Source organism: Balaenoptera borealis (genome assembly GCF_965194805.1).
Source record: "Balaenoptera borealis genome assembly, chromosome: 6".
NCBI lineage: Eukaryota > Metazoa > Chordata > Mammalia > Artiodactyla > Balaenopteridae > Balaenoptera > Balaenoptera borealis.
This window is the reverse complement of record NC_138863.1, coordinates 47314852-47342159: the sequence shown is the minus strand read 5'-3', so window position 1 is coordinate 47342159 and position 27308 is coordinate 47314852. Positions and strand designations below refer to the sequence as shown.

The window sequence follows — 27308 nt, the reverse complement described above, 5'->3', positions numbered from 1 at the left end:
AGCAAGGTTGCAGGATACAAGAAATCTGTTGCATCTCTATACACTAATAATGAAATATCAGGAAGTAAAAAAAAATACCATTTAAAATCAAATAAAAGAAACCTTTGAATAAACTTAACCAAGAAGGTGGAAGACCTATACTCTGAAAACTATAAAACATTGATGAAGGAAATTGAAAATGATTCAAAGAAATGGAAAGATATCCCATACTCCTGGATTGGAAGTATTAATATTATTAAAATGGCCATACTATCCAAAGCCATCTACAGATTTAATGTAATCCCAATCAAAATACCCATGACATTTTTCACAGAACTAGAACAAGTAATCCTAAAATTTATATGGAACCACAAAAGACCCCAAATTGCCAAAACAATCCTGAGGGGGAAAAAAAAAACAAAGCTGGAGGCATAACCCTCCCAGACTTAAGACTATACTACAAAGCTAGAGCAATCAAAACAGCATGATATTGGCATAAAAACAGACACACAGATCATTGGAACAGAATGGAGAGCCCATAAATATATCCATGCATCTACAGTCAATTAATCTATGATAAAGGGGGCAAGAATATACAGTGGAGAAAAGACAGTTTCTTGAACAAGTCACGCTGGGAAAACTGGACAGCTACATGTAAAACAATGAGATTAGAATATTTCCTCACACCATATACAAAAATAAGCTCAAAATGGTTTAAAGTCCTAAATTTAAGACGTGAAACCATAAAACTCCTAGAAGAGAGCATAGGTGGAACATTCTTTGACATATATTGTAGCAATATTTTCTTGGATCAGTCTCCTAAGGCAAAAGAAATAAAAGCAAAAACAAACAAATAGGTTGTGTTTGGATTCCTTTTTCTTTTTTTGGTGTGTATTTATTGTAGATTTTTAGTTTGCAGTTACCATGAGGTTTTGATATAGCAGTCTATATATATACAAGATTGTTTTAAGTTGCTGGTCTTTTAATTTCAAATGCATTTCTAATATTCTGCATTTGTACTCTCCTCTTCTAACGATTGCTAGGTTTGATATCATATTTGTGTGTGGATGATTTCCTACCTTTACTGTATGGTTGCTTTTACTGGTGAGCTTTCACATTTGTAATTTTTTTGTTTCTAGCTGTGGGCTTTTCTTTTCTGCCTAGAGAAATTCCTTTAGCATTTGTTGTAAAGCTGGTTTGGTGGTGCTGAATTCTCTTAGCTTTTGCTTGTCTTTAAAGCTTTTGATTTCTCTGTTGAACTTGAACAAGAGCCTTGCTGGGTAGAGTATTCTTGGTTGTAGGTTTTTCCCTTTCATCACTTTAAATATATTGTGCCACTCCCTTCTGGCCTACAGAGTTTCTGCTGAAAAATCAGCTGATAACGTTATGGGGATTTCCTTTTATGTTATTTGTTGCTTTTCCCTTGTTGCTTTTAATATTTTCCCTTTGTCTTTTTTTTTTTAAATGTTTTGATTGGCATTTAAAAATTTTTATTCATTTATTTATTTATTTTTTGGCTGCATTGGGTCTTTGTTGCTGTGTGTGGGCTTTCTCTAGTTGCAGTGAGCAGAGGCTGCTCTTTGTTGTGGTGTGTGGGTTTCTTATTGCAGTGGCTTCTCTTGTTGTGGAGCATGGGCTCTAGGCGTGCAGGCTTCAGTAGTTGTGGCATGCGGGCTCAGTAGTTATGGCTCGTGGGCTCTAGAGCGCAAGCTCAGTAGCTGTGGTGCACGGGCTTAGTTGCTCCGCGGCATGTGGGATCTTCTTGGACCAGGATCGAACCCATGTCCCCTGCATTGGCAGGCAGACTCTTAACCACTGCACCACCAGGGAAGTCCTTTCTCTTTGTCTTTAATTTTTGTCAGTTTGATTACTATGTGTCTCACCGTGTTCCTCCTTGGGTTTATCCTGTATGGGACTCTCTGCACTTCCTAGACTTGAGTGACTGTTTCCTTTCCCATGTTAGGGAGGTTTTCAGCTATTATCTCTTTGAATATTTTCTCAGGCCCTTTCTCTCTCTCTTCTCCTTCTGGAACCCTTATAATGTGAATGTTGGTGTGTTTAATGTTGTCCCAGAGGTCTCTTAAACGGTCCTCATTTCTTTTTATTCTTTTTTCTTTATTCTGTTCCACAGCAGTCATTTCTACCATTCTGTCTTCCAGCTCCTCTTGTTATAGCTCCTCTTGCTTCTGGTATCTGTCCCCTTGTGGGTGGAGCTGGGTCTTATCCCTCTGGTGGGCAGGGCCGTGTCAAGGGGTGTGTTTAGAGATGGCTGTGGACTCTGGAAGATTTTAGGCAGCCTGTCTGCTGAAGGGTGGGGCTCTTTTCCCACCCTATTGGTTGTTTGGCCTGAGGTGTCCCAGCACTGGAGCCTACAGGCTATTGGGTGGGGCCAGGTCTTGGTGTCAAAATGGTGGCCCCCAGGAGAGCTCATGCCAATGAGTACTCCCCAGTACCTCCACCACCAGTGTCCTTGTCCCCACAGTGAGCCATAGCTGCCCCCGCCTCCCCAGGAGACCCGCCAAGAGCAGCAGGTGGGTCTGGCCCAGGCTCCTATGAAGTCATTGCTTTTTCTCTGGGTCCCAGTGCACACAGACCTTGTGTGCACACTCCAGGAGTGGCGTTCCTTTGATCAAGCTCCACTTGCCTTCAAAGCCCAATGCTCTGGAGTCTCCTCCTCCCAATGCCAGCCCCCCAGGCTGGGGAGCCTGATGTGGGGCTCAGAACTCTTACTCCTATGGGAGAACCTCTGTAATATAATTATTTTCCAGTTTGTACGTTGCCAACCCGGCAGGTATGGGATTTGATCTTATTGCAAATGGGCCTCTCCTACTGTCTCGTTGTAGCTTCTTCTTTGTCTTTGGATGTAGAACATCTTTTTTGGCAGGTTCCAGTCATTTTTATTGATGGTTGTTCAGCAGTTAGTTGTGATTTTGTTGTTTTCATGGAAGGAGGTGAGCTCAAGTGCTTCTACTCCACCATCTTACATTAAAAGAAAACTCGACAAATATATGTTGAACAAAAAGCAAATGCTCTCAAAGGAAAGGTTTTTACTCCAACAAAATAAAATTCAATTCATCAATCCAAAAAAAACCAACAACAAACAAACGTGACCCAACTAAAAGCTTTTGCACGGCAAAGAAAACTACTGACTGAACGAAAAGACAACCTAAGGAATGGGAGAAAATATTTGCAAATGATATGACCAACAAGGGGTTAATATCCAAATATGTAAACAGCTCATACAACTCAGTATCAAAAAACCAATAATTCAATCAGAAAATTTGCAGAAGACTTGAATAGACATTTTTTCCAAAGAAGACATACAGATGGATAACAGGCACATGACAAGATGCTCAACATTGCTAATTATTACAGAAATACAAATCAAAACTACAATTAGGTATCACCTCAGACCTGTCAGAATGGCTGTCATCAAAAAGTCTACAAACAACAAATGTTGGAGAGGATGTGGAGAAAAGGGAACCCTTGTACACTTGGTGGAATGTAAATTCGTGCTGCCACTGTGGAAGAGATTCCTTAAAAAACTAAAAATAGAACTACCATATGATCCAGCAATCCCACTCCTAGGTATATATCCAGAAAAAATTAAAACACTAATTTGAAAAGATACATGCTTCCCAATGTTCAGAGTAGCACTATGTACAATAGCTAAGACATGGAAGCAGTCTAAGTGTCCATCAACAGATGACTGGATAAATAAGAGGTGGTATGTGTGTGTGTGTGTGTGTGTGTGTGTGTGTGTGTGTGTGTCTGTATGTGTATATATATATATATATATATAAAATGCAATATTACTCAGCCATAAAAAAGAATGAAATACTGCCATTTGCAGCAATGTGGATGGACCTAGAGAATATTATGCTTAGTGAAATAAGTTAGATAGAGAAGAGAAATACTACATGATATCACTTATATGTGGAACCTAAAAACTAATAAAATGAATATATATATATAAATAGAAACAGATATAGAAAACAAACTGTGGTGACCAAAGGGGGGAGGAAGCAGGGAGGGACAAATCAGGGATATGGGATTAACAGATACAAATTACTATATATAAAATAGATAAGCAACAAGGCTATACTTGGGAGTTATACCCATTATCTTGTAATTATCTATAATGGAATAGCACAGGGAATTATACTCATTATCTTATAGCAACCTATTCTGGAATATAACCTGAAAAAATACTGAATCACTATGCCATACATCTGAAACTAACACAATATTATAAATCAACTATACTTCAATAAAAAAGGGGGAATTTGGTAGTATTTATATATTTCTTGATGAAAAAAAACCCCAGTAAAACCACTATAAATGTGGCATAGCTTATAGCATTATAAGGATATTTTATTTCATTTCTTATACAAGAAACCTCCTTTAAGGAATAAAGTAAAAAATAAAACCACTATCTGGATTTTCCTATAGGTTTCTGGTGATTATTAGTGCAAGAAACTGTAAAAATACCTGGAGAGAATCCCTGTATGTTACATGTCATCAAGTGAAATGTTTGAAAATAATGACTCAGGGCAAGGAAAATCTATTTCCTTAATTAAAAACAATTATTTTAATCAGTGTAAAGTCACATGTGAAAGTTCTAAAAATTATTTATAATTCATAACGTACTGAACATACTCATTAAGATACCTAATTCTTTAAGTCTTATAAGGAATGAGGTCATTTCCTTTAGCTGTAGGTCATTATTCATAGACAAGTAGGCAAAATAACAACAGAGAATATTTGTCAAGAGTATACAGTGTTTTTATGTTCTACAAAAAACATTTTTATGTTCAATATTCAAATATTTTCTGATTTTAATAAAATACGTCTTTATAACTGAACTCCTTCCAATATTAAAGATAGCTCAGTACTTTTTGTACTTAAAGGGTGAGATATAGGCCTTCTGGATAAATGACTACATTTTGGTCTAATTTTCCCTGTACAATTATTATACCTCTTAGACAAACTAAGCTTAGTTGTACCCCGATTGACAATAAGATTTAAATCTTCTGGAAGCAAAGTATTTGGTCTCGTGTTGTCCTCTCTTATTTTATTACCAAGAGTCTTCTTTGAATTGTGGTTAACACGTTTACAGTCTTTGTTTATCTTCTGGCTTTGACCGGCATGGTGTTTTTTACTGATACATGGGTTTTCCACTCCAGTTGGATATATAATACTCTTGTGATCAATAGAAGGAAAAAATGTTTGAGATGATATTTTTCCAAAGGATCCAGTGGGTAAATCTTGGAGGTAGCTGGGGAAATGTTGGCTAATTTTATATTCATAGATTGATTTTCTTGAATTTGAATCATCTACTTTGACAGAATACAGATCATCTATTGTTATATTCTGATAAGTATCTATTGGACTTTGAGGTGTATTCAACTTTTCAGAATTACGCTGAGGTATGATAGGTAAAATTCCAAGTCCATTTTGTTTTAAGACTAATCCAGTACCAGGAATAAAAAGTTCTGGTTCTTCCTGTTTTGACAGATGAGTGATGTTTGTGTTTGAAACAGACTGATGTGCATGTCCATTCACTGCTCTATCTTTCCAGATTAAAGGGTTATATATAACTTGTCCATCAATAGGGCATGAATTGCACTTGTGGAGTAACCAACTGTCAATACATTTCCTATGAAACTTAAAAAAAAGTTATAAGTTAATCAGAGACATATTATCTTGTTTATAATGTATACTATCCATGTAAAATTTCCCCACTTTCATTATTGTGTTACTTTTAACACTGTTTCATAATATTGGAAGGTAATAAAATTCATCAAGTTTTATGGAAATATTTTGAAGTTCTCTTAAAAATGTAATTGGTTAGAGACTGATCTTCATTTTCCACATTAAAATGAAAAGCCTTCTATGGATGCCATTTTTGCAATTTCATTAAAAACTCACTACTTATTCAAGCCATTAATTTCACTGTTGCTTTCTAATGAATGAAAATTATTAAGCAATAAAAATGTCATAGCCAACTAGAGTTGAAAATTGATATGATGATGGTAAGACATAACGTGACAAATCACCTTCTAGGGAAGAAAACAAATTATCAGTCATTATAAATAAGGGTGACTCTAAAGCTATAAAAGTTTATTTATTAAAACAACTTTAACTCAGAAAAAACCTGGTTACCACTACATAGTGATTCAGCAACTTTAGACTTTGATTCCAGTAAGTTCATTTGAAATAATAATAAACTATGTCAAATTAAGCATTTCTGTTTCATCTAAAGAATCATAAAAATAACATTAAATAGTATTCTATAAGCCTTTTCCTTTTACAGGTAACTAAAGTAGATAAAAGAATCTAACTTAAAGTGCCATTTTATCTTTCTTCAATAGTTTTTACAGAAATGAATCCTAATTAATAGGAATCCATCCTTGGGGGGCAGAGCTGCCTTCTCAATAGTCTCCGCTCTAGCTTTCTGCACACACTGTTCAATTTGAACATCTCTGCTCATAATTCAACTAAAAAGTAAAAGGAGAGACTTAAATTGCCACTTCATTTGTGAAAACTGGCCCTACAGGGAAAGTCAAACTAAAATGATGTGACTTCTACCTTGTGAGTACATGGTAGCAATCTTGTATGCTGACCAGGACGAAATGCCTTCAAACAAAGTCGACACTGGTAGCCTGGAGCAAGCAGTTTACTATTCTTTGTGATCAGTAAGAGAGGCAGTGACCTTACCACGAGTTTTGGTGTGTAAACTTGGCTAAATGAGAATAAACAGAGAGACATGAATGGTCATATGTGATTGTAGATAAGGAAGTAATCAATAGTACAGGCAATAACCTCCAAATAAATAATGCAAATGAACCCAGAGCTTTCTAGAACTGAAGATAATAAATCTCGTACATTATAAAGTTACAAAATCTATTGTATTGATCTTGAACAAGATGGATCCAACTTCAACATCAACTTCATAAGGAACAAAATTTAATTAAGTCATTTCAAATAAAAATACTAACCTGAAATTTTTTGATTTGCACTTTTTAACATCAATGAAACCGAACATAATTTTGGTGAGAACCATATACTCAAATTATTTCAGTCTGAGCCAACACACAGGCTTGTGTTTAGAAAAATACAACCCAATTCACTCTGTCATCTGGTAGGAAGTAAGATGCATGGTAAACCATATTAAATATTCCAGGCTACTATTATAAACTGGTAGGTCATAATCTATGAGGAGACTTATTTCACTTGGGGTATATGCTTATTACTTCTGTATTGTTAGACCATGCTAATGAACTCTAAAGATACCAACCCCATTTTTGTACCAAAAGTACCAACAAACATAACTAAGATTACACAATGTAAATTTGATGCCACTAGCAACTGATAAAACAGATAAAACAAATATTTAAAAACAAAATCTTGGTTAAAAGGTTAGATGCATTCTTATTATTCAAAAGTCATTCAGAATAAAGTTCAAACATATTCTTTAGAAAACTTTATACTTCTCATTACTCTTTGGATAAACTTTCATCATGCTACAAAAATTGCTTTTACCAATGTCACTTAATTGTCAACTAAAAAAAATCTGTGTGTTTCTATTATTTCAGGTTGTTAATCACTTTTTTTTTTTAAATCTTGAAAGTCTCTCCTTTTATTTATTCCATTTTCTCTGCCTAGAATGTCCTTCTACCCCTAATATTCTCTTGTCTTCCCCCACAATATCTCCTAAACCATTAGTTATACAATTTATCATTCTAAAAGGTTGAAGTGTGATACCCAGCCAGGGCCAAGGGAAATGGAGATGGAGAGCCTTTGTATAGGCTCCTTTCATACCCACAAAGCATTTTATGCTCCACAAGAGTTCTGGTCTCTGAAGTGTGTGGAGTACCCACAGGGCATGGGCTAGATATCCACTGGGTTGGATAGAAATCTATCTATCTATCTATCTATCTATCTATCTATCTATCTATCTATCTATCTACTATATATACTATATATATGTGGGATAGAGAGTTCTGGTCTCTGAAGTGTGTGGAGTACCCACAGGGCATGGGCTAGATATCCACTGGGTTGGATAGAAATCTATCTATCTATCTATCTATCTATCTATCTATCTATCTATCTATCTACTATATATACTATATATATGTGGGATAGAAATACATATATACACACATATATATGTATATACAAGCACAATTTTTGTTTGGTTAATTCATTGAAATTGCCCTTTAAAAAATATTTCAATTTTATCCCATCCTATTAAAATGAGCTTTGTATATATTTTATAGTGTATCTAATATGTTAATTATACACGGTACGTTTAATTTTCTTTAATTGATACGAAGTATGGCAAAAGGTCTGGATGACTGTCCACTAGTCAGGGTTTTGAAATACAACCAATCCCCTTAGCACTCTCCTTCTCTGGGGGTGGAATAGAGGGCAATAAGGAAAGAAAGACTTCCTTCCCATAGAGGCCATTTACTTCAAAGCAAATCTCAAAGCTCCCTGTATTTTTTCTTTACATAACATATATCAGTTTTAATTTTACATTTATTTAGATGATCACTTAATTGCTGAGGAAACTAGATATCCCTAATACCTAGTACAATCTCTGGTAGAATTAATAATAATAATAGACAGCATTATTTGATTATTTACTGTGTGTATTAATTCATTTCACACGCACAAAATTCCTATGAGACTGGTTTTATAATTATCCCCATTTTAAAGATAAAAATGTGGCAAGGAGAAGTGAAGCAACTAGCCCAAAATTTGCATAGGCAACTTATGGTTGTACTAGGACTGGATTTAAGCATTCTGACTCCAGAGCCTTGCTCTTCACTTGAATACTATGTCACCTAGTATATATAATAAGTACTCAATACATATTTATTGAATAAAGAAATGAATAAAACTTATCCGAACTGAAAAATAATTTAAATATCCCAAGAAATATAAATTTCACTGAGAATCTCACCCTTGCTTTTCTTGAAAATGTGGCATCTTTTCTACCTCATTTTTAATATCTATATATTTTACAGTTTCATCTGATCTTTTTTCCAACGATCTCCATTTTTGATTTCTCTTCTGTAATAGGTAAAAGGTGAATGTTACTTTGCAAATTGTGGAAGCTTTTATCTTGTGCATTAAATCAGTAGGCTATGTATCAATAACATAATAATGTAAATAAATAAAGACTCATCATTTTAAAAGATAGCTTTTTAACACTTTAAAGAATTTGCAAATTATTAGTGAGTCTAATATACTGTTGCACAGCTACTATAACATTACTTTTTAAGGTAAAAATATTTATCTATTAATCAATAATGGTAATTGTGGATGTTTAATCTTGTGTAGTAAGTAGAAGGTAGCATTATTATTCAGCATCAGGAGATACCTATTTACTTGTTAGATTCAAATGATAGCAATAAAATTCCATGATGTAAGAAATTTTAAAACCGTAAATGGTTGTAACATTATAAATCATTTTGTAGTGTTGAGATCTTTTTTAAAAATGAATTTTCAAGCTTGATGGCTATAATTTCTGTCCTTAAGATTTATGTATGATATCATTACATATTTGTTATTGTGTTGGATTTTATAAATTACCAAGGTAAGAACTGATTGCCTATAAATCCTTATGAAAAAGAGTTCTCCAAAAATTATTGTCTTTGGTTTTTATTCAAACACAGTCAGCTCTACTCCAGAGGGTTACCTATTCTTAGATTTTACTTAGATTTACAATAGGAAAATACAAACACTATATGAAATTCAAGATGGATACTGTACCTCACGAAATGTAAATGAGTGAGAAAGATGGCAGCAGCTATCAAAACAATCCTGGCATAAGTGATATTCTATACATTTGGTACACCTAAAAATGCAAAACACCAAAACATACAAGAAAAAATCCAATTATTTTGATTGTATTTGGTGAAAAATTCTCACCAAGATTTCCTGGGAACTATGCAGATATGACAAGGCCCATCTTAAATCTCACCCCATATTAGCTTCCTGTTGCTACTGAAACAAATTACAACAAATTTAGCAGCTTAAACAACACTTTATTATCTTACGGTTTTGTAGGTCAGAAGTCTGACATGGGTCTCAATGGGTTTAAAAGCAAGGGGTCCACAGAATGGCATTTCTTTTTGGAGGCTATAGAGATCTGTTTTTTTGCCCTTTCTTCTAGAGGCTGCCCACTTTCCTTAGCTTAGCTTGTGGCACTTTCCTCCATCTTCAAAGCAAGCAATGCAGCATCTCTCTGTGCCTTTCTTCCATAGTCACATATCCCTTTGACTCTCTTCTTTGTTGCCCTCTTCCACTTTTAAGAACTCTTGTGATTATACACTGAACCCAGGCAATCCAAGATAACCTCCTTATTTCAAGGTCAGATGATTAGCACCCTGAATTTCATCTGCAACCTTAATCCCCCTACAACATGTAACCTAACATACAGGTTCTGGGCATGAGGATGTGGATATATTTGGGAGGGCATTATTCTGCCTACCACATATCCCTACCACGATGTCTTCCTGGAATGCTTTATCTTTCATATATCTCTTTTTCTAAGTTCCTTTAGGATGTACAGCCTATTGGACATTCTATCATTTGATTACCCAGTGTTTTCCTATTATTTCATGAATGCTAGAGTTATACTTAGCAGAATACTTCTTGAAAACAGGAATTGTACTATATTCCTTCTCTGTCCTCACAAAATAGAAAAAGGTATATGTATAAAAAGTTTGCAATAAAAATCATTGATATACTAAAAAACTTCATTTTCCACAAAGCTTAATCTAAACATGTATCACTTATAAAAATTTTGCCACAAGCAGAGAATTTTAATTTACTTTCAGCAATATTCACCAAAAATAACATTTCAAGCAAATAAAGTTATTTTCTTACTCAAGTTATCAAAGAATCAGAAGACTATTTCCAGGAGAAATCTGGGAAAATATATCCTTCAGACATCTTAGAAGCAGCAAGTATTAACTTATCCATTATTCTTGTTTATACATACAGGGAAGATTCTTAATAATTAACATCAACCAATCAAAGCAATGGTGCGGTTTATTCAATACATCAAATTATGCTGGGCTACAAAAAGTTAAGTATCTCTATATTTTAATATATATATATATATGATAGTTTTGGAATTAACTTCTTAAAAGGTAAGTAGCTATATTATGAAACTTTAATGAAGAGAAACTGAAAAGCTTTCTAGTTTACCTTATCTTCTACCCAAACCATTACTAAAACTACCAGAAATAGTTTTTTCAGGCTAACGGCTGAAATGTTAGTATTTGAGGGAGTGGAAGGAGATATGGATGTGAATAATTGTGAGCCAAATGCATAGAGAAGTTCTTCTGAAAGGAGAGTGCAGGGCAGAGAGCAGAAGAGTGGAGAATGCCTGTACTGAGGGGTAGGAGGAAGAATCACCCTTGGGGACAGAAAGAGCAGTCAGAGGGACAGAGGAGAGCACTGTCACTAACAAAATACTTAAAAGCAAGATTTGAGATAATTTACCAAAGCCACCCATGCATTAACAATTTGAGGAATACATCACTATAAAAACGGAAAATTTTACACTGTGGCTTTCACGTGTCCTTGTCACCCCCAGCTGTTCCTCCCAACCCACCTTTCCACACGTTACCTTAGCCCCTTATTGTTCCTACCCACCCCTCTTGAAAAAATTCAGATTGCCCCAAAAATGGCTGCTAGTGCCAAATATCAAGTCTTTCCTTTTTCTAGAATTCTCTTTAACCAACATTCCTGAAACTAGCTGAACACCTCCTGCTAAACCTTATAAAAATTCTGCCCTTCTTCCTCAAGTGAGCTTTCTCAGGCTTGCTGTTTTCAATAAAGACTTCTGCTAATGGTGCTCTGGTTGATTTACTTCTATGTGACACATTGAGAAAACAAAGGACTGAAACAGTTTAAAGGAGAAAGGTATCATTCACCATTGGGGGTGATTAAAAACAGTTTTATGGTTTTATGAGAGGGTGTTAAAAATATTACTTAGACACATCATAATGTAATTCCAGGAAGACTGAAAAGTAAACTGATGCATTTTAGAAAAAATTTTAACAAAGACTGAAGCAAAATATTTTCTTCTTAACATACAGTGAAGATTTCAATTAAGAAAGCACAATATCCCAAGCATAGCAATTAATTGATGTTTTATTGTGGAATTGTGGGAAAGTGTGAGGAATACTCAAAAAGTAATGAAAATTTCTTTCTCTAATAAGTGTCTTGTTGTTGTTAAGGTATAAGATGTGAAAGAAAACAAAACATGCATCATTGCAGTTTGGAGTTGGGGAACTCGAGTTCAGTTGATCTAGTCAATATCTCTCTGGCTCAGTCCTAGGAGTTTTTGGCAATGACCTCATTGGTGGTTCAAAGAAAGTTACAGGGGGTGAGAGGTCTATCTAGCAGGGCTGTGAGCTTGGAAACTCATTTAGGCCAAACTACAAAGCCTGTGTTCAGAGCTTCCAAGAAAGGATGCTACTTCAGACTCTCAGTCTAGACTGGAATGCAAAGCCAATACTCTGTGAGTAAAGAAAATAAAACAACTGAAATTCTTAAGGTACTGGGCTGACACAGATCACTAGTCTGAAAATCCTAAATAAGTAGCCATCTTTAAGGCAAACACACTATATAAAGGAGGAAAAGAAGAAGGCTAAATGACTAGTACTCTAATGTTCAAAGTTTCCTAAAATTAAAAAAAAAGTTAGACTACAAATTTATAATATTACTGATTGATACTTACTTATAACACTTCCCCTCAACTGGAAATTGTTGACAGTTATTACAGGGAATTCCAAGGTGTTTGTCTAGTCGCTCTTTCTCAGCTGTAGTCACAAGTTTGCTAGAGTTTTTGAATTCCTCTAAAATAAGTTTTAATGGTGCAAAGTCTTTCCTACACAAGGGACATTTCAACGTGGAAGTGTGTGATATCTTATCCTGATAATTAGCTAAGATCTTCATGCATTTTATATGAACACTATTGCCACAGCCAAACCTGTAAGAAATAAAATCCAAGCTTACCATTTGTATACAGCAAAGTTATATATGTATATATATAAAAGTTTTCTGTGCTACCATCTATATTTCCTCTAAAAATAGATTCTTAACTGATTATCCAGATATAGCTTGATTACACACATAAACACTATTTTATCTATCTAATCTAATCTATCATATTTAATTTAGTACATCAGAATTCCAAATAAAATCTTTCCCATTTCAATGAAATGGTGGTAAAAGATTTTGCATCATTATAATATTTTTCATTTTTAAAGTGAGAATGCATATAGTCTTAACAAAAAGGAAAATTATAACAATGATTATTATTTTTAAATAAAAACATCACTGAGAGCAGGGGTGTCACCTTATTTTTCTAGAAATCACACAGTATGAATGTGGTTGTACCCAATAAATATCTGCTGAGGAAATAATATTTTGGGAAATAATAATTTTAAAATATGCAAAAGAAGCAGCTATGTGAAAAAAATACAATGTGGATGAAAATTTTGGTAAATAATCAGGAAAAAAAAAGAATTGAAAAGTTCAATACCAAATGGTTGCCCAAATTTTCCAAGTCCAAATTTACAGTGCCTTTGAAGAATAGTTAAGTACAATACTCTCAATAAACATTTATGTATAAGTGATATTTTGAATTATTTAGTTTTAAAGATAAAATTTAGAAAAGCTGAAGAGAATTTTTATCATTTTAAAGTAAAATAATCTTCACTTTCAGAAAAACTGTTTGTAACTACTCTAAGCTGTGGCATTTATTCATGTGTATAAAAGAGAAACATGAAAATTATCTACTTTAATAACTTAAAGTGAAAAAGTAAATAAAGTGGAGTTATTTTTTAACTTTCACCCTTTAAAATGTAGCCCAGAAATATTTAGAGTTAGAACAGGACCTCTCACGACATGTTAGGAAATAAAAGAAGGCCAATTAAGTATAATTGTTTAAATATGTATTATTTTTCTACCAACATGTTTCATAACATAATATATTACAAATATATTAAATTAGAAATTTTTCATAAGTTTCTAGAATCCAAAGAAAAATCATGTCACCTGCAAAAGGTGACAGGAAGCTTTTTCTCTAAAAGTACTTCTTGACAAATAGAGCAGATATCATCTGAACTAATTTCCTTCTGTTTAATGTAACCATCTTCTTCAATCTGTGCATTTTCATTGTTCGTTCCCTGTTGAGGAGTTTGAACTCGATGTATCCCTCGAAGCAAGTCACTGATTTCTCTTTCCACAAGACCTAATTGCAAAGCAGCTAACGATAAATTCCAAAGTATTAAAATTCAGTGGCAAATTGGAGACAAAGAAACAACTTAGGCGGAAAGTTAGCATTTTTTCCCCAAATATCAGAAAGATTATTGAATCTTTATTCAATATTGAATGATTACACTGACATTTACCACTTTTCGTATTCCTTTCAGAGCCAAAAGGTCAGAAAAGAGTCATTTATAAAAAGAATAGAAGTTATCTCTTGTTTTCCTGTTACTGAAAAGAGTCAGTGTAACCAGTGCATTATTAAGGTTTCAGATTAATTGTATGACGGTGTTCCCCCTTGGATTGGTGCTATAATCACCTCTTATATTTTGATCTGTTCTCTTGTTCATAAACAAATATTTATCATCATACAGGAGTATTAAAAGAAATGGGCACAAATACAGAAAGGAGAAGAGAGATTCGAGTAGTTAGTGTAATCAACATTTGTTAGATGAATAAATTAGTAAATAGATAATGAGAGAGCAAGACACAGTTGCACCTATTTTCCTTAGTTTTACATCCCTACAAGTGTCTCAGTAGCCACATTCTTCATAGATTTGGTCAGTATTCCTTAGGACAATCTGTTAGGAACTATATTGCCTATACATTTGGGATACACAGTCTTTGAATTCTGAATTTTCTCCATCCTGCTGTCCTTCTAAGAAATGGTGTACTAAGTGCATATAGTTTTGATCAAGGCATCCTAGATTCCCTTTTTCTCTGGCCCATTCCCAGGCCTCTCCTCTTTCCCTTTTCTTAACATGCTATAATTTAAATGCCAGTTGTTATTGGTCCCCTTGAGTTCTATTCATTTTATATATTCTTTAATACATAGAGATTAAAAAATCATTTGCAAGGTAATGAAAAGCTCCATTTTCTCTAAAAAGATTACCAATTAAACACTAACAATACTGAAAACATCACAGTTACATTTCATTACAGAAATCTCTGTTCCTTGTCTGAGGTGGCGTGGCAGGTGGAATGTGGGAGGATATCATACTTTAATTAACCATTACTTTGGAGGATGAGGGCTATTTGTCACAGAGACACAGCACCATCTGCTCCCTAAAAAAATGAGGAGGAAAATGAAGAACAAAAGATTGTGCTTTGGGGGATAAAGATTCTCTAGAGCAGCAGAAATACTGAAACATAAAATTTCATAAGAGGAGCTGGCTACAAACGGTTCTATGTGGTATAACATGAATTGGAGAATAAAAGGGAGAAATAAACTCTTCTGAAATGAATTTGGAAAAATTAATGTATGCGACTATAAAAGAATATTCTTTTATAAAGGAGAGCAAGACAGCTAACTTTATCAGATATCACAATGTATTATAAAAAAACAAAACTCACTATAAAAATTATGAAACAAGGATGAAAAGAAGCACTATTTAATAGCTGTTATTGAGATAACTAGGTAGAAATATGGAGAAAATTTAATTACTTCAAACCAAATACCAACCTCCAATTTATATCAATACAACTACACATGGATGCTATAAAGAAGAATAAAAATAAAATAGAAAAGCTAGCAGAAAAAAAATCTCTAAAATACTATGGAAGAAAGACAACTTTCAAAGTATCAAAACAATATACAGGAAAAGTAAAAATGGTCAGATTTAGCAACACACAAAAATCCATATACATATATATAAAACAAAATTTAATGAAACCATATAAAAAAGAATTATGACATTAGGAAAACATTTGCAAAGAGGGGTAATCCCTATATTTAGGAAGAGTGTGTAGTTTTATCCCAATAAATAAATAGCCAAAGTTTAATTTACACATGTAGTACAAATATTAAAGTCAACAGATGTTCAATTTTATTAATATCAAAAGAAAAGTGAGTTAAAATCAAAATGAGGTACAGACACAGCATAAAATCTAAATAAAAGGTAATAAGTAAATAGAATGTTACATCTTGTTTGCCTTATGTTATTTTCTCTTTTTATTTGAAAAAGTTATTTCAGGGCATTTTAGATTCTAAGGGTATGTTAGATGTATGGAAGAATGAAAACTATTTTCTTACTTAATTTACTAGGAATGAATAGATTACTATGAACTTTGTATCTGTTATTTTTTCCCACTTTGTGTGACTTAGTCTTTTTTTCTAATATTATAGAAATATTATTAGCTTTTCAAAATATTTCCATGTATCTTTATTTTCTTTGGAGACTTAAATATGCTGTTAATATCTTCCATTTTCTGCTTAAGTAATATGGTTAAATATGCCTAAAACATGAATCCAAAATCAAAGCTAGCAGAAAATTGATATACTGCTGAAATCATAAACCAGCAAAATATTGCTATAAAGCAATACCTATGGGTGACAGACATAAAAATATTAATACTTAAAAAAAGGAAAAGAAACTCGAACTCACAGATACAGAGAACAGATTTATGGTTGCCAGATGTTGGGCCAGGGGACGGCTAGGAGGTAGGAGAGATGGCTGAAGGTGGTCAAAAGGTACAGACTTCCACTTATAAAATAAATAAGTCATGGGGACATACTGTACAGCATGGTGACTATAGTTAATAGTACTCTGTTGCATATTTGAAAGTTGCTAAGAGAATAAATCTTAAAAATTTTCATCTCAGAAAAAGAAATTGTAACTATGTGTGGTAATGGATGTTAACTGGATTAACTGTGGTGATCATTTTGCAATATATACTTACATTGAATCATTATGTTGTACACCCAAAACTAATATAATGTTATATGTCAATTATATCTCAGTAAAAAAATAATACTTTTACTGCAAGATCCAGTTAATGAGACTTCAGGCTACAGAAATAATTGAGAGAAGAAAAAGTTTCATTTACAAAGAATATAACAGGTAATCAGAAGTAAATTAAATGCCTAAAATGGAAGAATGTTAAATAAATTATGATATACCATACACTAACATGGTATATTATAATTTATTTAACATTCACTGATGACTTGAATGAGAGAGACTACATAGCACTGAAAATATTTATAAAGTAACAGTGTGTGACAAAAGCAGAACACAGAATTCCCACCGACTATTAGGTATACATAAATACAAGGTCAAAAAAGAAAATAGAAAATAAAAAGTTTATTATATCTTTGTGGTGGGGATTTAAAAATTTTTCCTAAAATGCAGTTTTTATTTTATTCATAAATATTTAATTGAAAAAAGGACAAGATGGCATTTACTAGACGTTGTATTTAGGAAAAACCATTAGGTAATAAAGCTAGGTTTTACTGGGAAGCATTTGTTGGGTGATGGGAAATAATATTCAGTGTTCAAAAACTGATATCTTTATAAAAACTTCCTATGTAATCAACTTTATAGGTCTTCAAAAATAAAAGAGAGTCTCAGGTTTCCTGTATGCAACACTAGGGCACAAATAATTGTTTCCAGATTTGTTTTAGAAAAGAATCTATGAATGAGGTTCAAAGTGCTTCTGCTTCACTACCTTCTTCTCCACACTTGTGTACATACTTTACATAATATTATTGAATAATTGTTTATAGCTTTCTTTGAATTACTTTAATTTTCAAACTTTCATTTAAATGATAAATTTCAACATTATTGAGACTTATACTTTCTTTGAATATTTGTGCACAAAGGATTTTCTCAATGTTGAGTAGCTAAAACGTCTTTTAAATATGAGGTATAAAAAATATTTTATTTTAGTAGGAAATATAATTTTTCAAAATTAATGTATAGGATCAAATTTAAACATTTAAAAAATTTCCTACTATAGGGATATTTATAAAAAGAATTAGATGTAGTTTCTGCCTTCAAGAGCACAAAGGATAATATGATATCAAGTATTAGACTGATCCATATGAAATTGCTATTTTCGTAGATGAAAAAATATTGGCAATTCATATGATTCAATTTATAAAAAAAATCACCTAGTAGAGTTCCTGACTAATATGCAGTACAATAAATATTTGTTGAATGTAATTGGGTAGAGCTGCACTGTTCAATATGGTAGCCATTAGCCATATGTGGCTACTGAGCACCTGAAATGTGGATAGTGTGACTGAAAATTGAATTTTAAATTTTGTCCTATTTAAATTTAAATGGAAAACTGATATCTATAGTTTCTGGAAAATTTATGTTTATTACAATTTGGGTATTATATGAATTTTTCAACTGAATATTTTATGATGTCTAAATGCAGATCAAGCATTTCCAATGAAAATATAGTGTCTGAGGTGAGATGCATTGTAAATGTAAAATACACACTAGATTTTGAAGGCAGTATGAAAGAACATTAAAATATCATAATTTTTATATTGATTACATGGTGACATGATATTTTGATGTATTGGGTTAAATTAAAATATGTTATTAAAACTAATTTTCCTGTTTATTTTTACTTTCTGTAATATGTTACCAGAAAATTACATATGTGGTTCACATTATATTTCTATTGGGTAGCCCTAGTATAGAAGCTTGTGAAAATGATATGGAAAATAGTGTAGATAATAACTAAGACTTTGGAGAGGATGTGAACATTTAACTTCAGGTGTATACAATGGAGAAATAGAGAAGAAAACAATATCCATGAACTCATCCAACCTAATTATTGTGTATGAAGGGATTGGGAGAGAGGATGAAGTACAGAGTAAGTGACATTTCAGAAAGAACCTTTTGTCTACAATGCGAAGGAGAAAGCAACAAAGTGCAGGTGCTGGAAACAGGGAGGCTACAAAGAACAGTACTAAGTAAGGGCTGATGAAGGTTGAACAAAGGTAAGAATGAGGATGGGGAAGTAAAATCACTGTTGAGAAGTAGGTAGGATGTAACATAAACAGGATTTGTTTATGAGAGAAGAGGATGAGAAAGGAAAAACAAGGAGAATGCCAAGGTTTCTAGCTTTGGACACTAAAGAAAAAGGAAAGCCAATATGTGAGGTAGGGAATACAACAGGAGAGCACATATGGGGGGAATTTACTATTCAAAATGCCTGTGGGACCTCCAAAATTGTGGTGCTCAGAAGGCAGCTGGAAATACTGGTCTGCTGATAAGATGTGGAAATCACTGTTACAGAGGTAACAGGTGGAGACAGAAAATATGAGATGTTTCTAAGAAAATGGGTAGAGAGAAGAATACAAAAGAAAAATCCCTGTGAAACACTAATATTAATTTATTATCTAGTAGGACTTTTAAATGTCAACTGTGCTTGTACTTATATAATAGTTGGGGGGAATGAACTTGCCTAAATAGAACCAATACCCTGAATTGAAAAAAAATTGAAAACTGATTATCACTTTAATTCTTTATGAATATTATAAACATTTATTAATAAATGTTAAATGCCTTTGCAGTTCTTAGATGAATCTAGTATAGGTTAAATAAATCTTTGTAGGAAACATTTCCATAATGACAGCATCTTTATTATAAAATGTATAAATCTAAATAACCTGTAATAGAATTATTTTTCTTTCTCTTTCATTTTTGAGGACTCTAGAATTTAATTTTAAATTAAATTTCAAATTTCAAATTATAAAAAATTTCATATGCCTGACTTTAAACTCAATGCAGGTACGGACATAAAAACTATTTAACTGTAAAATACATATATTTTTTGCATAAAAACTTGTCAGTAAACATTTTTAAATGAAATTATATACCATGTCAACTATTTCTGGGACCTGAAAAATTACATGTGTCATTTTTCTCATAATTAAAACAAATTTAGATACAGAAACTACTGTAAATCCTTGCTTAGAATTCATGAGGGAAAGTTTTTCCACTGAAAACCTGACCATTATTTCACCTCATTTTTTATTAAGTGCTTTTTAATGTGAAATGGCATATAAAGTTACATATTTTGTTAAATAGGAAGAAAAATGTTCCAACTGTCTTAAATGTAACAAACTGTGTTACAGGTTTCAGATTGTCTGGACAATAACTGTTTAAATTTAGAATATGTCTAAATAAACAATTATTAAATTCGTTAACTTCAAATTAGTAAAAACACACAAACACAACTTACATTCATGATTCCTTGGAAGCCTGAATTTTTTCAACAAGACCCTAATATTCGAAAGTAGAAAAACAAAATAAAACATTTATTTCTGACATAACCTCAAAAGGTATTATTAATTTTAGAATAGGAATGGCATTACAGAATTTATATTGCTGAAAGTGTTCCCTAACACTTAAAATTCTCATCAGTTTTCTGTTACAAGAGTCGTTAAATTTTTGTTTTAAAATAAGCATATGTGAAAAAAGTATGATACATGGAAACAAAAGACATTTGCAGTAAAGAGATTTGTCGGAGAGAGTCCATGTATTTCTTTATGACATAGGGTAGCTCACAAAGAGAGGTTAGTGAGGGAATCTAAGTATTCACAGCACTCTTTTTAAACTTCCCTGGAAGTTTCTTACTCCTGGAAATGGAGGAATTTTCTGGATAGAGTAACAAATGACTGTTTTCCTATACATACCACTTTAACGTATGACAGAATACTTTCAAATATCACAAATTAAAATGGAATATGACTTTTTTTAAAAAACTGGGAAATATATATTAAATTCTTACTTAAATATATTAAATATACTTTAGTATGTTAAATACTTGGATTATATTTCCATTAAGTTTATGGTAAATATACTGTAAAAAATAAGTTACATTACATAAAAATCAAAACAGAATGCCCTTGCTCTGAGGAAGCTGGCATAAAATAAAAATGGAAAAAACCTATTTTATGTATAATAATAAAACCAAATTGCAAATTTTGAAGGGACCATATTTTATATTTTTATGCTAACTAGAGCAAATAACTTGTGTTAGTAGATGCTCAATAAAAACTGATCAAAACAACAAAAAACTTGGTAAATAAAAGCATTAAAAATAACAGCCATATGTATATATACTGTTTTCTAACCTATAAAGAAAAGCATTAGAAATATGAGATACACACTTTTCTTAATTTCTTGTTTGATTTTTTTCTCTTAAAATATCAATTACAAATTTTCTATAATAATATAATTAGTGATTTGTTGGTATAAGTATAGTAGGTAAACAAATGAGTTGATGTGGGTTTAAATTACATGGAAGGAATTTTTTTGTTTTTCATTTCTGGGATCACCTACAAACAGGTTCTGACTCTAGAGGAAAAATTTTAGATTTGACAGAAGTAATCTTCAGCAGAGTCCTACTTCAATCTTAAAAGATTCATAGTCAAATGCTTATTGAAAAGGAAAATAGTAAAATTTAAAAATATAATAATGAACCATGCAATTATCATCAGTGATGTGAACTGGGGAGATTTTTTGTTTTATTGTTAGATTTCACCTTTGTACATAATGAAAATCTAAACACTGATTTTTTTCTTATTAAAAACAATAACATTCCAAACATGTAGAGGTGGTAGTATGCTTACCTCACTTTAATTTTTAAACCTCACTTAATTTTTAAACCTCACTTAATTTTTGGGATGAAATAAAATATCCAAAACGATATTGACAAGCTACAACCATTTTACCTTTAAGTTCTCCCAACACCAAATTTCTTTAATCTTGCAGTACTCAAGCCATGAAAAAGGCAAAACATGTAATATACCAAGATGTTCCTTTGTGGAAGATCTTCATCACAATGTCACTTACCAGCATATATGCTTACAAAGTTCCCCTCCTTTCAGAAATATGGAACAATTACAAACATGAGGATTTCCTAGAGAAACCTTCAAAAGAAAAATGCATACTTAAAAAAAAGTTCCAGTCAGTTTTTAGAGTTATAGAGTAAAATTAATAGATAATTGGATTAAAAGAGATTTCAAGAGATATTTTAGTTTAGGTGACTCCAAAAGGTTGAACATAGTCTACTGGAACATCTTAATTCTTGACACAAGTCTAATTTTTCACTTCCTTATTCTTTGCCTTGTTCAACAAATTGCATCGTCAGCTAAGACTGTTTTTAAGAGACCTACATTCAGGCAAGTGAAAAGAAATCTAATTTTAAAAACTTGAAAAAAAATGTATAAATTTTTAACTGAAAGGAAATTCTACTTTGCAATGGAGCTAAAGACCTTTTGTAAAGTAGTTCTTCTGGGATTTTTGTTTTGTGCATTTCAATTGGTGAGTTTACTTTATTTAATTTTATTCAAGAAAACTAATTTTATTCACCAAGTCTATACTGGCTTAAACTATTTATTAAATGCCCTAAGGGTTATAGTGAAAAAAGGACGTCTGAGATAAGCATCATGACACTAAATTAAAAAATTTCAAGTCAACTCCTGGGAGGTAGAGTGGTGGCTGATTTTTGAGTGGTGAGAGTAGGATATGCGAATATGAAATATCTGTGGTCTTTCAGCAAAATGAAAAAGAATTTTTATTCATTAAGACATTTCCAAGGAATCACCATTTAAGCCATACTTTAAAAGGGTCTTGTTATAGCTTCAGACTGACTAAAAAGTAAAGAAAACCCGGTTTTATTTATTTAGCAAATATATACGGCTTGTAAACAGATTGTACGATTTTCATTTCGTTTGAGTTACAGGGTTATTGACTGCTAACGGATCTGAGAATGCACATAAATGCAAACCATATATTCAGATAAAATGTCTCCCTTTTTTAAGCCCAGAGATCAAAGGCCATCATCTTAGAAGAGTTGGATGCAATTTGGAGTCCTAACCTCCAATAATGGAACTTTTCTAACAAATACTATTTCGCTCTGCAATGTGCACATGTTTAGAGTCTGGAACACTCGCGGGTGGGGTTCGGCAGCGAGTGGCTACATACAAGGTGGGCCTGGGGGGACCTCGCGGGTCGGCCTGGCAGGGAGCCGAGGAGGGATGGGGGCGGTAGTTACTCGGAAATCCCTGTTTTCCGGCTCTTCCTCTCTCAGTAGAAAGGAGGTGGGGCCCATCTCTCGTAGGAGGTAGATGCTGCTGCTCAGCGCCTGGTCTTGTTGCCAGCTGAGGCGGTCGCTAAAGTGTCTTCGCCTTTCAGAGGCCTTACAGCCTCCGCGAAGCATCTTGCCTGGGTAGGGGCGATGGCAGCCCCTTCGCAAGGCTTTCAGAGTCTCCCGCCGGTCTCCATGACAACCGCGTGCCCGCCGGTTGCCTTGGAGACGGCGGTTGAGTCGCAGTGTCCCAGAGTGCCTTGCGCGGAAGTTTGCTTCCGCAGCTCACACCCGCCTCCATTCCTTCCTGAAGCGACACTCCTGACTGTAGAGTGTTTCTGATACCCAACTGGCTGATTTAAAAGCTGGTGGCCAAAGTCATCGCTGTCAAATCTCTCGCGTTCCTTCTGCTGGTTCCTCGCAGGCGGGGGCTTGTGAATTCTGTGTTAGGATAGTCGCACAACCCGGTTACAGTTTGGGCTCTGGATGCTGAAATTATCCTGTGATGATTCATCATTTTTATCCAAAAGCCCAGAGTGACTGTTGACATTCAACAGTGTTCCACAAACATTTTCCGATTGCTTACTAGGTGCATAATCTGAATGAAGCGCTAGGGGAAGATCAATGATGTGGAAGACAGGATCTTAACCTGGGAAATTAGATTCTTAAGTAGGGATGTGTGTGTTGGTGGGGGGATGGTCTTTAAACGAGGGGAGCATCTTTAAATTACATGTTTGTGTAGGGATGGGTGTTTGGGGTGGGGTGCGGAATCCATTGCCTCTATGCCCGCTAAATTTAAAAATCCCAATTTAAGGAATAAGCTATGCAATGTTGACTCAATAGTTCAAATTGTCTATGAGCTTTGTTACTACATTCTAGGGGGAGAGCTGTAATACAGTATGAATCAAGTAAAGAAGCCATATTACTGGAATATTTCTTTAAGAAATTGAAATCAGGAAATAGCCAGTTGGTGGCACAAACATAAAGATGGGGGATATTTGTCTCATTTTATCATGGGAGGAACTTACAACTAGATTATGTCAAGAGCAGGAAGGAGAAAATGGCCAAAGGCCCCAGTATGAAAGAAGATGATGGAAATGGCAGCTTTCACATGTGAGACATCTGGATAAAGAGCATCCAATCCTAGGTCTAAGGTTTTAACTTAACTAAATTTTATCTCTACCCTCCTATTTTTACTAATAACAACTAATGTACGTACTACCATACTGCCAACTTTACCATCAATTTAATTAATGGTACTAGATTTTAAACATTATGCATTAAGAAAAAACTTCATATTGAGACCAAAAGAACTTATAAATTGAATTAACTTAGTTTATTTATTAATACTTATAATTAAAAAAACTCCAAATAAATGACAATCTACACTTTCTAAATGATAAGGTGAGTAAGGTTTCAGAGTGAAGGCACTTTATTCAACCACCATTTCCCTCTCTCTCCATATACACACATACATACATAATATATCTCCATATATATTACATATATTATGTATATAGTTATTTAAGAATTACCTTGAAGGGAACTTTAAGAAACAAACAATAGCAAATAATTGTTCAAATTATTTTTGTAAATAAATAAGTAAATTGTTTTACTTATTATAATTAGGTAATAATACTTGCTACACGTGTAACTGATAAACACCATTCTCAAAAGATCACATCTTTAAGACACAATTGTCATTATGTCAACTGAATATAGGTTCATAAATTCTATTTTGGGAAATGATAAAAGTAACAGTATTCATACTTTTATGGAAATTAAAAAGAGAAAGCACAGGTTGCTAGACAGAACTTTAGCTATAAGACATTTGTTTTTGTATCTGTCTGTTAAGACTTCAAAAACATTTTTATAGCCAGGTGACTATCCCATATGTTTGCTTCATCTCTTAAGAGTGTGTGACAGGGGTAATATTTTGCAAATATTTAAGGGAATTTTTCCCCTCCAAGGTCCATTTTGAAGCATAATGCCCTAGGAAAGAGGGAAGTGGTTAGTGCTAGAAAGTCATTGATAAGCTTTGAATTACATGAACTAAGTTTTAGGCCCTTTAGCAATATAATTTGATTATAAAAGACAGGAATTAAAAATTATTATAGCTACAGATTAAGATATAAAAAACTGGGCTTAGAGTATTAGGCCTGGGAATTGTATGAAAGAGAATGCCCTGAGGGGTTGGGAAGAAGAATAACAGAAGTCAGTGGAAAAAGTCAGCTGCCAATCTCAACAGGGGTGGGTATGTGTGTGTTGGGGTAAGAGTGGGAGTAGGTGGAGGGATGATTGAAACAATGAGCTGGGTTTGGGAAGACTGAGAACATCTAGGGTGTGTGTGTGTGTGTGTGTGTGTGTGTGTGTGTGTGTGTGTGTGTAGTAGTAGTAGTAGTATGCTTACTTCTGAAATAGTGTTAGGGAGGTACAGGCTAGTAGGAAACTTGAGTTTCTAGCTTAGTGCCCTAAAACACGATAAGTAATATGCAGAGGTGCCAGTGGAAGACAGGTAAATGAACTGGAGGTAATGCCCTGGTTCTCAAGGGGTAAAGATATATAATGAATATAGGAATTTGTGTTTACCCTTAGAGAATGGTCACAAAAGAAAGGCAGAATACTAGTGGATACAAAGAGGGTGCAGAATCAATGACTTCAAGACTGGAAGCAAATAGAACCAAGGACTCTAGTGGGAGGGACCAACATGATACCTTCCATTAAAAAAAAATCCAATAGGTCCAGCACAACTCAGTGATTACCAACAGGTGATCAGCAGTGGCCACACTACAGAAGTGACCAGCAAGAATCCAGGGGACATTGTATGGATTCAAGGTCTCCATCTTTTGTCATCAGACACAAGGTTACATAAGCTTCACTTTCCTCAAACACTCATATACATTTGTGGAGAGAAATAGGTGATGGGTAGAAAACTGAAATGCTAAACATTTTATCCTTAATAGTGACCAAAGTAGCCTTAACATTCCTCTCACCTTGACTAGACTTCAGACAGATTTCTGCTGGACTTTAAGTCCCTGACCTCCCTTTTTGTAGAGCATTTACTTCAGAAAACTTTCATTTGTAAATTCTTTCACTGCCCCTTTGAGATGCAAATTTTCTCACAGAATCTTGCCAGTTTTACAACCTAGTAATATCTTTCTCAAGAACCTGCTAGCCATCCTTTTGAAATAGAATCAAGAAAAATATTGCTCCTATCTCCCAGTTTTTGTGGCAGCTGGTGCCTAACTTTGATAATCACTAAATAGCAAACATAAATGGTCTAATTGCAGTGACCAATCTTATCCTTAAGGTCCTCCAGTACTTTCCAACTAGCTTACCAAAGGATTCAAAACTCCCACCTTTTGTTCCAGTATAGTTGAGGTCAATCTCTCTCCCCTGCTGTAATGTCTTGAATAGACTTCTTTGCCTGTTTACTCTGCCAGTGCAATTTTTCTTTGGCAATATATACCATTTATCTAAAAAGACTTTATTAAATCAGACTAAATGAGTTTATGAAGGTATGCTTCCCCCCACCCCCCCCGCCGCCGTGATTAGGGGAGTAGTGGCTAGCAAGTGATTGGATCATTTATAGAGAGAACATACTTAAATATTTTGCACATCCAAGTCTAATATAAATTTGCAACCAACTATGAGTGTGATTGATACTATTGTTTAAGATGCAAAACTGAGTAGTTAATGTCAGATCCTTTTCAATCTGAAGAGCTTATGAAAATAATAAAAAAATTAAAAAGGTTTCAACCTCTGATATTAAAGTGAACTAGAGAGGGCTGAGATAGGCAGAGTTTTAAGAATGACCCCAATGACCTTTGCCCTTGCATAATTCCCTCTCTTGTGAATATGTCATGTTATATGGCAAAAGAGATTTTGCACATGTAATTAACGTTACTAATCAGTTGACTGGGTTAATAAAAAGGAGATAATTTGGGTCATCCTAATCTAATCTCACAAGTCCTTTAAAAGCATAGTTATCTTTGTCTGGTGGCAGAAGGAGAGGCCAGGGTTAAAACGTGATTCTCTTGCTGGCCTTGAAGAGGGAGGGGGCCATGTGATAAAGCAGTGGTGGTGGTGGTGGTGGGGGCTCTGGAAGAAGACAGCAGCCTCTGACTAATAGCCAGAAAGGAAATGGGGACCTTAGACATATAGCAACAAAGAACTTGATTTTGCCAGCAACC

General features: G+C 33.7%; 1 protein-coding gene across 1 annotated transcript; it reads right to left on the bottom strand.

Moving 5' to 3' along the window:
* Positions 1-3759: 3759 nt before the first annotated feature.
* On the bottom strand, positions 3760-25464 carry ZSWIM2 (zinc finger SWIM-type containing 2). The gene is made up of 9 exons (XM_082397632.1): positions 23083-25464; positions 21879-21955; positions 20263-20303; positions 14068-14278; positions 12746-12997; positions 9763-9847; positions 8951-9060; positions 6571-6724; positions 3760-5646 (listed from the first exon to the last, which is right to left on the bottom strand). The coding sequence occupies exons 1-9, from the start codon at positions 23245-23247 to the stop codon at positions 4834-4836; spliced, it is 1908 nt and encodes a 635-aa protein (XP_082253758.1). The 5' UTR covers positions 23248-25464; the 3' UTR covers positions 3760-4833.
* Positions 25465-27308: the final 1844 nt, after the last annotated feature.

What these genes read in the sequence shown, in the direction of transcription:
- ZSWIM2 (XM_082397632.1), bottom strand. Translation starts at nt 23,247, where the DNA reads ATGCTTCGCGGAGGCTGTAAGGCCTCTGAAAGGCGAAGACACTTTAGC. An exon ending in CTTTGTAAGCATATATGCTG is followed by an intron (nt 20,304 to 21,878) that starts GTAAGTGACATT and finishes TTCGAATATTAG; the next exon opens with GGTCTTGTTGAAAAAATTCA. An exon ending in CTTCCTGTCACCTTTTGCAG is followed by an intron (nt 12,998 to 14,067) that starts GTGACATGATTT and finishes TATTTCTTACAG; the next exon opens with GTTTGGCTGTGGCAATAGTG.